We start from the raw sequence: 15434 nt of genomic DNA on the forward strand, positions 1-15434 counted from the left end.
CCCCTGAAAAGCTCCATTTTCTGTTTGGGCCCTGCGCTGCTCCAAAGACGTCCAAATTTGACGCACGCTCGTCAAAGATTTTAACGGTGGATACATCAAGATTAATCTAGATTTAGGGTCGTCAACAGCTGTAACAACCACGTTTTCGAGTTTACGTTACATCATTGATTTTGCGTTATCAATGCTTCAAAAAACTCACTTTTCAAATGGATCCTTTAAGGACTGGTTCTTCAACGTCCCGCTAAATTACGTGTTAAGTAACTTACACTCAAGAGGCCAAGGTGCCCCTGTTTATTGCGGAGGCGTTGCATATAGATGTCCTTCCTTCTACTGTTGTTTAGCTTTAAAGACAATTCGACTCCTAGTTAGTCGTTAACTGATAACTGCCGCTCCTTAACTGGACGTTGAAGAATCGGTTCTAAGAGTTTTTAAACTGCCCGAAAACTTGAGAGATGAGGATTGCTTGGAATTCATCTTGGGTGTCCCGGTAATTGGGGATCTATTTCTACACCTTCGGGGCTCTACAAACTCTCTGCGATATTTGCGAATTTGGAAAAATTCCTGAAAATTCCCTTTAACGCTCCAGAAATTTCGAAGATTTGATGCATATTTCTTACATTAGGGGTTCCTGGGGTTTCAGGGTCAGGTTCTTTATTCTAGGGAGTAGGACGCTCTACGGGACTAACATCAAAATAACGTCGGTTTGCTAACTTCATATGTTATACGAGAGAACGAAGATAAGACATAAATTCTCCTCAAGACGGCATTCTTCGAAGAACGTTCCTGCTTCCCAGAGTAAAGGACCGGGACCCAAGATCATTCTCAAAGTGTCATTCGAGCAGTTCCGTCTTCGAATGACGTCAAAATGACGCACTTTAAAGAATCCTTATTACATTATCATTCGACTGCAAAAGTTTACTTATTCAGGAATTCATCAAAAACTCGTTTTAACAATTTGTATGCGATTAACAGGTAAGATTGTGCAAAAGGATGTGCGACATTAAAAAAGTATATAATCTTAAAACTGCGCTAATAACAGTAATTGACAATTTCCGTGAAAATTGTTTCTAACAAAACACAACTATCGATTCCTCTTAATAACATTAATTTGTCACGAGGGCAAGGACATACCTACGTAATAATTTTATTATATACGGACTCAAAATTAAATGTCGTGTTCCATATAGGTAATGTGCGCACAAACATGCTGTATTTAGTCTATATACAATCTAAGTTTAATTGCCTCTTTGCATGATTACGTTTTATTGTGGTGGTCGATAAAAACCTTTCTGGCTCGCATCTCCAACGTGACATAATGTAAAACGAAAGTACCTCCACGTCAAATAAATCTAAATTCCTTCGGCGCACGTAATAACACTTTACGGTACAAATTCCATTTTGGAGGGATGAGTTATTTTCGAACGCACCAGAGAAAAACTAATTTGATATGAATAAGTTATAACTTCGGAATAAATATACCTCCCGGAGGCGACAAGGGGGAGCATTAACTAATATAATATTCTATTATTTTTTTTATTCCGGGTCGTAAAAGTATATTTTTTAGCACGCAGTGGCGTAAGCATAAATTTCTCATACAACGGACAAAAACCGCCTTGTAATATGCTCATTTAGGAGACTTCCATATAGTAAATGTGTATTATTACACTGTAATCAAGAGCAAATGGTCTGTCGGGGCATAAAAGTTACTATATTTAATGATAACGACCGTGAACCCGATTTTCTTGCGCCGGGATATTAAAATAATAAAAATAATTACGGCCTGGGCGTCTGCTCACTATACTCCAGTGGCGTAACCACCCTACCTCAAAATTTTAAATTGCAGCATTTGTATTGCATCTCATTGTTTGCTTCGGCTTGAAGTCGGTAGGTGCTAGATCGGGCAATCCTGCAGGCCACCCGTTGCAAAAATTGAAATGGGGTCGTGTACAGCGACGTAGTTAACTCCCCGTTCATGGGGTCCGATCGATATAATTACAAAAAGCATAACATCTGTTATGCACAGCAGCGGCTTTAGACATATAAAAATAATGAAAGGTCGTTCCCTTATTTTTATACCGAGGCGGCGGTGAGTCAGCGACCTTAACAAATTATATTTCTGACTCGCTTATACCATATTGGTTTATAAATAAGTTAATATTCGAGTTTTAAAAATTCCTCGCAGGGGTGTAGCTTGCGTAATTTCTGGGACCATTGTTCTAGTCCCATTCTTGCTTTATCTCAAATTTGCCATTATAAAGATACATGCTCGAAAATTGTGAATAATATGTTATTCATCGCATTGAACAATGGGACTGCTGCATTTTTATGTCAATAGTAAGAGCTTTCTTATTATTGCCGATGGTAATTACTAATTCCCTGTTATAAGAATGAGATGAAGCGATACTACGTGACTGTTCTAAATGTTTCCCAAGTAATAAATTGCCGTCTGGCTTACATGTATGTACACAAGGCACATATTTACGACCTCTCAAAAGGAAAATATCCAATTAATATATTAATAATAAATACGGAGCAATAAATAAATTATACGCCCGTTTTTATTGTAAACGCATAAATTGGTCAATCTACATATAAATAATTCAGCTCCATGCGGGCCATACCAGACCGAAAGGGTCTTTCCTTGACGTTTTAATACTTAGTAATTGCCCCACAGCGTCGTCCCAAAAACACCTTTTTTTCAGACATAAAAATACCGAAGATATTTTTGTAGCGCGTGTATTAATGGGAATGGCAAAAAGTAGAAATATACATCCTCCCGATAAAGCCCGGTAATAAATTTCTTTCATTTATAAGGACAAAATAAAAACATACAAAGACGAAAGGTCTTTGACTTGCTAATAATTCTTAAGGTTTCGAGATTTGAATACGCCCCAGCTGCAAAGCCGCCCCTGCACTTCAAACATTCCTCCGAGGAGAATTTATGTATTTGCTTATTATTCGAGAGCTGCAACGCAAATGCACCGATACGGTATGAATCACATCCACAGGCGAAATAAATAAAATACATTTTATAATTCAATATTAACGGGAACCATAAATTCGGTGCAGCCATGACGACACCGCATCCAGACGAAATAAATTTCCATTTGGAGAGAGAAATGAAAAACCCTATACCAGGCGTTTCTGGAAGGTTAGCTCAGGTTAGAAAAAAAGCCATTCTCCTGCAATTTAAATTAAAACCTGAAGCTTCGTACGGAACAATACAACGAACCACACGATAAACGAAACTCAAGTTTGGATGGGGCCACAAACGCGTTTACAAACTGGTTCACACATCGTCCCTGATCGGGAAAGGTTTGCGGTTCTCCCGTCACTTGTAGGTTTTTCCCCGAACATCAAAGGCAATGCGCGCTAACCCGTTTGCAGATGCACCACACAACATTCAACTTGTCGTTCAGGCTTTCGGACTGTTTGCGATGCCATTTGCCGATCGGTTCGTTATGTTGCTCGTTGTTCGGCAAAATGTTCAGGTGTGTACGAAATTAAGATAGAAATTTTATATTTAATCATGTATCCAAAGTTAGAAACGGTAGGCAGTCTTAGACCAATTAGAGCTTCAAACTGGCGCTACACGTGACTCATCATCATCTTCATCATCATCATCATCATCATCATCATCATCATGTCATCCCTTAAAGGTATATTTCGATTGTCGCACGTCACACGGAATGATAAATGGTGAACATATCGTACCTTCGGAAAAATACAACGAAAATTTAAAGACTTTCCCTATTCGATAGAGACTTTATGTACCCAACATTTTTTAAAGTCCCAAACATGACCTTGCCAAGCCTCAATTTTTCCCCGATCTATCGCTTAAATCCACCCCGTTACAATGCACCCCCGTGGTAGTTCACCCCTTACGGTCGATTGCCGGAATTGGCCCGACTTCTTTACCGCTCTTTAAAATAAATCCGAAAGAGGTCGGAAAAGTGCTTTAAACGGGCCTCGAATTTGCTCCTCCGCTCTTGGAAACCGCGCGCTGATGCTGATGCACTTAAACTTATCGATTCATTCCTTTGACCTTAGAAACTTTTTTCCCTCCAGGACCGTACTCCGTGTCACCCCTTCATTACAAGTGTCAATTGGCCGCCTCGCATACCGGATCTAAGTTCACCCGACCTAATTTGAGAGGCGTCGAAGTAATAAAACTGACCTGGGTCTCGCTCCTCATCAGAGTCTGACCCTGGCGAACGATTTAAAAAGGGAATTCGAGACGCCATCGTTTCTACACGATGTCGGACACATCTCGGGAAATGGGGGAAAGCGTCGGGAAAACGTGACGCGACAGCTCCGAAGGGTTTCCCTTTCATCAAGGCTCGTTCAACCACGTTTGGGTTACGGAAGGTAACTAAGTTTGAATCAGAAAAGAGAGGGAAAAAAGTGCGTCGTCGTCATCATAACTCTCATAGTGTGGGGGGTTTTATCCGAATATATCAGGAGGGGAAAAATGAGGCAGAAACAGAAAAAGCGATAAAAAAGCGATCGCGAACGGTATTGGACGAGGCCGGACCGTTCAATAACGGCACACACATACACACACACACATACATATAGCGGCGTTCTTTTTTTTTTCAAAAACAAAACTTGGACGCATAATTTGTTTTACTTTTTTATGTTTATTTTATTCGGAAAGGCTTTTGTTTGATGAAAACTCCTGTCTCTCTCTGGTAAAAATTGGGCTTTATTATCAGGAAAAACGTTTTCCTATTGGGCTCAATTATACAAATTCAAAATTGCAGCATTTTCCTTCTTAAATGCACACGACAATATTTATACAATCGGGCAATAATTGAACGAAATTCAGGGCAAATGTTTTAAAGCTCAATATTTGGGGTTAACTTTCACGCGCCAAATTAACCCTCATTTATATTTAAGCGCTCGTTACACACCGGGCGACGATGATGGAAAACGCGCCCTCGTAGAAAAGCGGTTCGATTTTCCTTTTTGTAACGTTATAAATTCCTCGAAACGACCATCGGGCATAATAAATAATAAACATAAAAACCTGCGAAATAATGATTGAAATTCCTGGCCCGGCCTCTACGGGCATAATATCGAACTATAAAAGTAAATGAATGATGGGCGCCATAAAAAATATACTAAAGCGTCGTCATTAAATATAATTTAAACTTATTATTGAGAAATCGATGGTAACGTTAATGTTTTACTCGTTAATATAGGTCGTAAAACTAAGGGAAATTATAACGGGAATGAGAAGCAATTAAAAACAAAAAAGTCCGGTGTCAAAAAAGTCAAATTGTATAGCTCAAGTTAATCGGGACCTGAATTGCTAGAGACCAGAGATATACCCGAAAATGCAAAAAGGGAACCATTCAGCAACCCCTGAAATCTAAAAGAAGCGGCCTTTTAAGGAATCTTATAAAGGACGTTGTAAGAAGCCCCTCAGTTCGAAAAACCCTGTGATGGCAAAATAGCTTGAATCCTTAAATTTTGAGAAATTAAGAACAAATTTATTAATTTCCAGAAATGAAGTTACTCGGAAGAATCTTCGTAGAACTCCTGAATTTCCAAATATCCGGGAAGCTCCTGAGGAAATTTTACAAATTAACGGAAATCGTGGCAAGTTTCTAATGCTGTCATCAAGCTACAGCGAATTACCCGTAAATAACGAATTCTCGATTTTCCAGAAAAATTACGAATTCACAATTTATCCAAAATTTCATTTATTTTTAAATTTAAGTCGAATCCCCGCGTGTCCCCCACTAATGAGAAACCTCGAGAATATCCATTAGTTTGCAGGCAGTTACTACAGTCGAACATCCCTTAATAAATCGGTCACCGAGAGACTTGATCGACGCGAAGTGCCAACGAAAAGAACATTTGAACAAAGACACTGGCCACACTCAAAGGAAATCACATCTCACAAATCAAAATGTTTTAACTGCAATGAATCAGGCCATCTAATACATAAATGTTCAAAACCACGAAAGGCGTGATCCAATTACGAGCGATTAGGACAGGCGAAAAGTTCGCAGATATCTGACAACAGTAGTGGTTATACAGTAACTTGTGAAATAAATGATGAAATAAACGACAAAATAAACTTATGAAATCACCCTATTGCCTACGGGTACTCGTACGATGATCGTTGAAAGTGCGAGCTGTTGTTGAAGATCTGGAAAAGATCGGCCTCATTAGAGAATCGCAATCTCTTCATTCCAATCTAACTCCGTTAATGAAGAAAACACTGAAGAATGTACGTTGATTAACGCTCCTTAAATGCCACAACTGTCAAAGACAGATATCTGTCACCGAAACTTGATGAACATCTCAATAAATGTTCATCAAGCTTGAGCCGCTGGGAGTTATGAATATCTTAAAATGCCATTTGGACTAGACAATGACTGCAGTTTTCCAAGAGGCAATAAATCATGTTTTGGGACCTAACAGAAAAAGCTTGAAGCATTGAGCTCGCGTGTTACGCGAGCTTGGGGAACTGGTATTGAGAAATGTTCTCAGTGCATTCAGATACTCGCGACATAACAAAGTGTTATTTTTCCCAGCCCAAAGTGGATTACTCGGAGAGCGAAATTGGCGAAGATGGCGTAAGACGAGCAAGGAGAAAAGTTGAGGCTGAAGAGAAATTTTCAACTCCATCAAGTGTCAATAGTGTGCATCATCAGTTTCTAGCTATCCCCAATTAAGGCAATGTGTCACATGTCACGTCAACCGTCAATTTATACATTATGTCGCCTTTATGTACGGAATGTTAAGTTAGAGTACGTTGTGGCCTTGCCGCTGTTATGTAGCTATTTTTTCCTTTGATCTCCAAGCTGTACATTGCATGCTCGATCTCAACAGGTAATGACCCCAGGCTCCGAACAGTTAATTACTGTGTTAATTAACAAGCCCAGTCTATAATTTTCGGGGGTCAAGAAACCTGGTGAGTGGTTCTGGTGTGTCCATTTGGCGCGAATGCAGCAGCAAAACGACAAATAAGGAGGGTTAGATGTGGTAGTGATAAGCAAAAACTTAAAGTCAAAATCAAACAGGAAATGTATGCTCAGTAGAAATTCCCCATGCAATGCGCCCTCAAAGCCCACGGGCTGTTTGCTGACGAATCAGTTCCTCAACTTGGATCTAATAGCCACGAGGAATTCAGGGGACTAAGCGAGATGAAGAGAGAAATTAAACATTGCTAGAATATGAGGAAGCGATCAGTTGAAGTATCGAGAAACGTCAATGGAGCCTTCACAAATACCTTTCCTTAACGAGCACATGTCTTCCCAGTCTTCGCAACGTGGTTCTATTCCAAAACTGCCTCGTTTTTCGATTTAATTTGAGCAATGTAACAAGAACCAGCCATTAACAGAATATCTTCGTAGCATTTTGCTTCAGTATCATGAATATCATGACGTGACAAATGAACAATCACGAAAACGGTGAGGAAACGTGTGGAGAGCAAAAAACGAACTGAAACTTTGAATAAACCGTTCTTGTCTTGAAAAGCAAGTGTTTCCTTGGATGAGCGTAAACAGACTCTTTCGACCCTTACAACGAGATTAATTGACTCTAAAATACCTGGAAATTTAGGAAGTCCAGGAAGCCCTAAGCTCTGATAATTTTGTGGAAAATCCTCCAATTTGTATCCGTCTAAGGAGTTCAAAGAAAATACTTTTAAACCCAGAAACTCTTTGGGAATTAGCTAAAAATTTTGATATTTACTGAAATTCTAGAGATTTACTAGGTGAATCATAAAATACGTAAAATACTCGCGGCACTCCTGAATATTTCAGGGATCTTAATCCTAAAACATTGGGAAATCCTGGGAAACCCTGATAATAATTTATTTCACTATTTCAAACGCACAGGAAGGCCCTCCTTTACCTACCTTCAAAGCTACTTCTAGAGGCAAACTTGGTCCGATACAGCCCTGGACGATGGGAAAAATTACGCCACATCCCAAAAGGTTATAAATTGGATAATGACCGTCCCGTCGTACATAAACCCGGACAGATTTATACATCGGACGAAATAATAATATAATGGCGCGCATTCTTTCCTTGTCGGGGTTTCAGTCAGATTACGGCCCTGTCTATAAATCGCGGTTATAGATATTATTTTGTCAGAAACAGACAAATATAATCGCTCGAGTTGCGGCGTTTGCCCCAGGCAGACATCTTGGGTTTGATTAATAGATCTATATATAAGTGCCAGGTGAGATTATCAATATCAAAATGCCTTTCGAGAGAAATCACGACGAAGATTTTAATTATCGGGGAGAGGTGCAATCGCTCCAGGTGCGTACTAGGGCATTGTCCCATTTAAATTTCGCAGAACAATAAACAAAATTAATGACACATGATCGGCTGAATATTTTCGTGTCTCCCCTGTGTATTTATCGTCTGGACTCTGCGCTGGCCGTATAAATTACTTTACAGCCCACAAAGCGCATTTCTTTATATATAATTATGTTTATAATATTCCTCAAAATAAATAACCGCTCCGGCTGTGTGGGACCAGCGATAAAACCCGTTTCTTATGGGTAAATACCGAGACAGAACCGCACTCCGTGTGTACGCCGTACAAGTGCATGGCCCCCTAATCCAGTCCTGCAACACTATTATTTAGTATTTATATAAAATGCATTATAAGCCGACTCCCAGTACTTTCAGTCATGCATTGTGAAACTGGACAATTTACGATTAAGAATTAAAATAATCTGGCATTATATTTAGGGATTTGGCCGGCTTCAGACGTGCATATAAGCTGCATTTCAATGAGTGATGATGATGATGAGAATTTGAAGGGACAGTGAATAAAACATTAAAAACATAGCTGCCTCTAATTCTCCGGAATTAGACGTGAAATTGCATAGTTGCTACACATTCAAAGTTGTCTAATAAAACGATGTCACGAAACACAATATGGATGTTTTTTATTATTTCATAATTTACGATTTCACATTTTTCCATGATCGATGCCGCAAGACGGAGCAGCAATTCCTCTAATAGTTAAGTTTGAGGTTGAGGCAGCCATGACGCAACACAGGATGGTACCATTTATATTTTATTTATATTAATCAACGTGTGGGCGAAATTATTGCCTCAATTACAGGCCCGCGGAGCAAATCTAGATTAGCGAATTCTATCGTCCTCTCCGTCTTGTTGTTATTAATAATAATTGAGAAATGCACGTATGTGGGTCTAGCCCAGCTTCCTGCTGATGTACGTGTACGGAACGCATTAAAAAAAGTGTTTCGATATCTAAAACTACGGACACGTGGAACGGCAAACCGTGAAAAGCAGCCGTAAATACGGGCACGTGAACTGATAAATCATGAAAACTACGGACACGTAGAATGGTCAAAGGCTCGTGGGACGTATCTACGCCACCTAATCTTAGCGTTGTTGTTAATAATTATTGAGAAGAAATGCTCGTATGTGAAACGTCACGGGCCGTATTAAAACAAATCGGGTCCTTAGCACTGCGTTTTCCCCGGAATTCTTCGAATTTTTATTTATTAAAAAATATGCGTTCAAATATACCTTTGCGCGATGTGTGGGCCGCAGACAAATGAGAAACGTCAACACTGTCCATAAATATAATAAACCTCGCGTTTTCTGTCTTCGTTCGTTCGTTTGCCTTTAAGAGCCCCCGGCCGAGGCCAGCCTTAAGGACCTTAAAAGCGAGAATGTCCGCACGGTCACAAGAAAAATAAAATCTTGCAGATATAGAACAACGGCGAAACACAGCATCTTTTTCGGCCGGTTTATTTATAATTTTTTAAATGCGAATAGTCCCATCTGTCGTTCTCCGAAGAGGTCGCCATACCGCCCGGAACAGGGCCGGACTCGATTGACGTATGAAGGGAGAGTGAGTGAGGATGGTTGTGACCGACACCGGGGAACTCAACCTCTAATTCAGTCATCGATGGTTCGTTTGTTGTCTTCCTTGAAGGACATTCGGTTTCTGCTTCCTCTTCGAAATAAAATTTTTCGTTTCTTATTTGAATTTGGAATTCGTATTTCTCTCATTTTACGCTTCAATTTATGTCAGGTGCTCAATTTTTTGCCCTTGCTTTGTGCACAAAATTGTCATTTATGCTAGGATTTTCCTGCTTCTCTTTATCCAATTGAATATCTCTACTTCTCTCACGCTGAACTTTCCATTCTTCATTTAAATATCTTTTTCACAATGAATTTTTCACCCCTTTCTCTTTAATTGAATTTATTACTTCTTTCTCTTACACACACACACATTTACATTTCAATCGATTTAAATCGATTTTCCGTCCTCGGTTTCGACTGAAATCGAATCCCTGTTGTAAACCGTTTTTTAATGAAATCTTCGTTGGGCAGAAATGAAATTTCCTCTCAATTTCCCCTCTCACGATATAGTTCTCCTTGAGACAACTCTCGACCTTTCTTCCTCTCTTTAAAAACACAATCGGTTCTCTCAGAAGTCTTAATTCAATTTCTTCTCTTCATTCCCCTTTCTTGAATTAATCTTCTGTCACTGAATGTTTCTTTGTATTTTTGTCCGTACTTCTCGATTATTTACTTCGTCTTTTCTATTATTTTTACAGGGTTTCTCTTTACTTGTATAATGTATGCGCGTGGCATGAAAATCATCAAATCATCAAGAGCGTCCTAAACCTTTTCTGGGGTTAACCAGACAAGTGTGTTCCCGAACAATAAACCCATCTCACTTCTGGTTATTATTTGTTATATAGGGTGGTGTAAAACAGCTGGCCATCAGTCTTACACAGAGGGGACGAAAAAAATCGATATAATATTTTTATTATAAACTTCGTACAACATAATGACACCGTTGTTTGAGAAGGAAAGAGGAAGGGGGTGGCGATAAGGGTTGGTGTTGAGGGGATACTGGCAAAGTTGATGAATAAAATATGAAATGTGACGACAGCGGGGAATTGGTCGCAAAGTGTGGAGAGAATAAAAAAATAATTTGCATTGAAGTTCTATAGAGACAATCGTTAAAAATTGAGAAACTACGGGCACGTGGAATGAAAAATCGCCAAAAAGACGAAATTTACCGGCACGTAGAACAGGCGAAAAATGGTCGAAAAACCTTAACCACAGGCACGTAGTTATTTTTCGGCAATTATTTCCCATCCCCAGAGGATACTCAAGCAATAATCGTCAATATCTCGTAAAACAGTGCCTCTTACTCGACATTTACCGTCACGTATGTGGGTTGGATGTCCACGGGCAATAAAATAAACCGCAAAATGGAAGTCTGCAATTAAAAAACTGAGCTAAATGGTACTCGGGCCGGTCGTAATGAGAGCATACAACTCAACTCAGAACCACTGCGAGAGTATAATTGCTACAGTAATACGCACGCAGAACCAAACTAATTGTACGTTATTTTTTAAATTATTATGTCACACAGGTGCGGAGCGAGCTTAAGACTCATGTTTACTCGTACATATCTTTGATAAAGAAAGATTAAGATTACGATGATTTTTTTTTATCTGAGCGATACGTGCGTGTGTAAAGTCAGCTGGAAGCTGTGTGGAACAATATGAGAATCCTCTGCAGGACAAAGATGGAGAGTGAAATGGAAAATGGAAAGCCGGTTGTGATAAATAATAAACGAGGGCGATATCGAATTTTAAGGCAAAGGCGAGAAGCAACGATTGTCCGATTAATAATTTATTTTTTAATATCGTCGAATTCCTTATTGCCAACGTCAACTCGACGTTGTTAAGACCAGAGTGGCGTGAATAAAACTATTATGACTTACCCGTTCCTCCTCGCGGATCATTTCGGCGATGCCGGGCTTTATCTCCATGTCGTCCCCAGCAGCACCCTGAGGATGTGTCTGGGCCGGGGCTAGTGTTAAGGGCAAGGGCAAAGGTTCTACGGCAGCGGGGGTGCCCGAGGGCGCCGGGGACATCTCAACCGAGGCCGGGGGTTCCGCAATTTCGGTGCTGGCGCTCTCAGCGGGACTGCTGATGCCGCTCCTCTCCCCCGATCTGCGCCTCTTCTTTCGCCCATCCCCTTCTTGAGGGTTCTGAGACTGTTGAGTCTGATCCGACCCCCGGGAATCTCGGCCCCATTCGGGACCCGTAGGGGTGGACGGGGGCACGGGCTTCGAAGCCGGTCTCGCTATTACCTCCCCGGTACTGGCCGCAATGTCCTGTTCCCCATTAACGTCGGCCAGACCGCGGATCTTCAGGGTCTCGGCCACCTTGAGCAGGGGCCCGATCTGTTCCTGCGAGACGTTGATCTCCCCCTTGTACATGAACTCTACGGCGGCTTTGAGCTCCGGCCACTTGATGTCCCGCATGATCACGATGGGGTGCTGGCAAGGGTTCTCGAAGAACAGGGATTGGAAGTAAGGGCTGCACGCGGACAGGACCATCTTGTGCGCCTTGACCGAGTGTCCATCACACGCTAATGTCACGTCCACGAAGGACTCGCTCTGCAACAGCTGATCGAACACGTTCGTCAAGTTCGTTTGGTAGTTGTTCCATCGCAGGCAGAACTGCTGCGGCGACCCGGTGACGTGCTGCATGTCGGTGCACGTAAGTCTGCTCACCTAGAATTGGTCCAAAAAAACTCACTCTTAGCGCAATTAGAACGAGATCATCATCAAAGTGAAGCGTGTAAATAAGAGCACGTGAGCTGAACGGGGGGCGCTCGGGCGCTCAACGCGAACGTCAACTGACGCGTTCTCGGACCGACTGGGTAACCCGCGATGAACCGCGGGAGGGCCGGCCGCCCTGGCGCACGCCCCTGCCCCTTCCAGGCGGCCAGACCGCCCTCTCCCCACCCATCCACCCACGAGGCCGCGTGGTGGCCGTCGCGCGGCAGCCCTAATTACGCGATCGGGTTCGAGAGATGCACCTGAGCGAGAAATGAAAGGTGACAAGACTCAGAAGGTGGCCGAAGAAGTCACCCTCCGAATTAAGGCATCGACGATTTCTGAGATTCCCGCCGAGATTTCGGACGGAAGCGGCGGCGATGTCGACCGACGTCGACGACGGGGGCGAGAGCGCCAAGGCAGTGGCGGAGACGAGATTCGTCTCCCTGGTTGACACACTGCCTCGTCTCACATCCGCTCTTCTCGCGGGTCACATAGCAATTTCCGAGTAACCAAAGAGGTGGTAATAGATATGTTTGTTTAATCTCCTAAAAACCACTTTTAAAATAATAAAAATTAATTACGTTAACCTCTTTAAATCTGTGCTTGATAAGCCTCTTAGTTTTAACAATTAATTTCTTCAACAAGTACCAGAGAAGACTCGGAGCTTTCAAAATATCGAAAAAAATCAATGTCGTGTCTTGTCGCCAATCGAATGCAGAATAGCATATTATTGAACGAGCATATAATGAAGGCCATCATTCCCAATGGAGAAATTTGCATTACGAGCGAAGCGAATGGGGTAATTCTCCTGAGAGGATGAGACTCAATATATGCAAGTATACTTTGTTGACGGCTAAACATCCGTACTTTCCACAAATTAACAAAAATCCCTTTTTCGAATTGTAATCAAATTAATGACGCAGTTTGCTCTCAAGTACAGAAATAAAATATAAATTTCTTCTTTTATATAGTTAGATTTTAATCTAACTCTCTTTCTACCTTTTGAAATTTGGGTTTAATACACACATTGAATTCTTGCCGGGATCTCAAAATTAGTCGAATTAAAAGAACATGGAAAAACTTTCGAACGGGAATGATATTTCCACATTAGAAGATTCTTGTGTTTCTTGAGAATTTGTTTTTATAAATTTGTCGTAAGTTGCCACTGTTCAAGCTGGCAAAAGGTCTATGGCTCTTTGGCGTAATTTTTTTTTCTGTTGAACTTTGTTTATTTCTATAAATTTTTGACCTAAAGCTTCTAAAAATAAAAATATCTTACAAAAATCCCTTCGATTATGGAGGGAAAATCTGTGCACACGTCCAAAATTGTGAAAAAAGCCAAACTACCGGTACGCATAAGTGGAAAATTCATTTTCTAGCATTTAAGCAAAATTAAGGAATCTAGACATCAGGAAAACGACATATTTATAAGTAAAATAGACGAATTTTCTTGTTCTTCAAACCCAAAAGAGCCCCAAGCAACACCACAAAATGAATCTAAACCTCAGCCAACAAAAACCTAAGTATGAGAAAAACAAACGTTTTTATTATCACGTTCTTACTATTTTTAGGGTTCATAAAACTGGTATTGTACTGTCTGTACCACCTGGAACAATGTAGTACTCATGAGCCCCTTAATCGACACCGCTCCCCCCTTGCCACATCTACGAGCTTGCCGCACTTCAGCACATCTCTAGCCGAGCGGAAACGTGTTAATACGTAAACCAAACAGGCCACAGTCGTGAAAACCAGAAAAGTTTATTTAAAAATTTATTAAAATAATACGTGCGATGGTTTATAGAGCTGTAAACTCCGAATCGACAAAAAAAGGCGATCGCCAAGAACTCGCATTTAATTTATTATAGTACAAACAACATTTTCCCCATTGGTTCTGGTTTATGAATGTATGCACACGTGTGAGTACCGGCCATGTTATAGTTATAGATTTATATTGGCCAAAGGTCGTAAAGGTACTTTATTGGATTGCGCAGGGACGGTGCAGGGTACTTGGCACCATGCGGCACAAGTGGAAAGAAGAAGAGGGTCGGTGTGGCCCTGAACGGAAACGTAACTCATTATCGACAAAAGATTTAAAATATAATAATGGTTTAATTCGTTGCCAATTGTTTCGCATTGAAGCACGAACCGGCTATAAGTTCAGATTTTTTCCTCTTAAACTGTTGGGAATTATGGTTGTCGATGTAAAAATTGACTGTTAGGAAATGTGTGAGGTTTGAATCAGTCCATATTCACTTTTTCCTAAAAAGCAACATTTTGCAAATTAAGCCCTCAGCGAGGAGAGAGTGACAAGAACAAACAAAAAATGTACGGAGTGTTCGATATCAATTCAGCTAATTAAAGATTTGTCGTAGATGGCACAGCCGGTTGGCAGTTTCAGGTATACGAATTCGGAGCTAACGCATCGAGTTGCGGATCCGTAAAACTTGTAACTGTCAGGATTTTAGAAACATCGTGCCTCATTTTGTATAAGTTTAGCAAATTGTGAAATTCAGTGCGACTCGTCTCTCCCGAATTTAGAAACGTCGCGCCTATTTTGGTGCTAATTTAGCAAACTATTAAACTCAGTGTAACTCGTCTCTCGCGAGTTTAGAAACCTTGTGACTCGCCCCAAAAAAGTTTGGAAAGTTTAGAAAATCTGTAAAACTGGAATCTCTCGCGAATTTAGAAACGTCGCGCCTAATTTGGTATCAATTTAGCAAACTGTTAAACTCGATGTAACTCGTCTCTCGCGAGTTTAGAAACCTCCTAACTCGCCCCAAAAAAGTTTGGAAAGTTTAGAAAATTCCGTAGAACTCGCGAGTTTAGAAACG

General features: G+C 40.9%; 1 protein-coding gene across 5 annotated transcripts in view; it reads right to left on the reverse strand.

Annotated features, from left to right (window-relative positions):
- The window catches only part of LOC136411390 (protein bric-a-brac 1-like), a 122930-nt gene that overhangs the window by 87770 nt on the left and 19726 nt on the right, over positions 1 to 15434 (reverse strand). For all 5 annotated transcript variants that reach the window (XM_066393935.1, XM_066393938.1, XM_066393937.1 and 2 more), the window contains exon 3: positions 11758 to 12555. In XM_066393935.1, the coding sequence (XP_066250032.1) occupies positions 11758 to 12555 (798 nt within the window). The remainder of the gene's footprint in view (positions 1 to 11757; positions 12556 to 15434) is intronic.

This window comes from Euwallacea similis, chromosome 10 (assembly GCF_039881205.1).
Source record: "Euwallacea similis isolate ESF13 chromosome 10, ESF131.1, whole genome shotgun sequence".
Lineage (NCBI taxonomy): Eukaryota > Metazoa > Arthropoda > Insecta > Coleoptera > Curculionidae > Euwallacea > Euwallacea similis.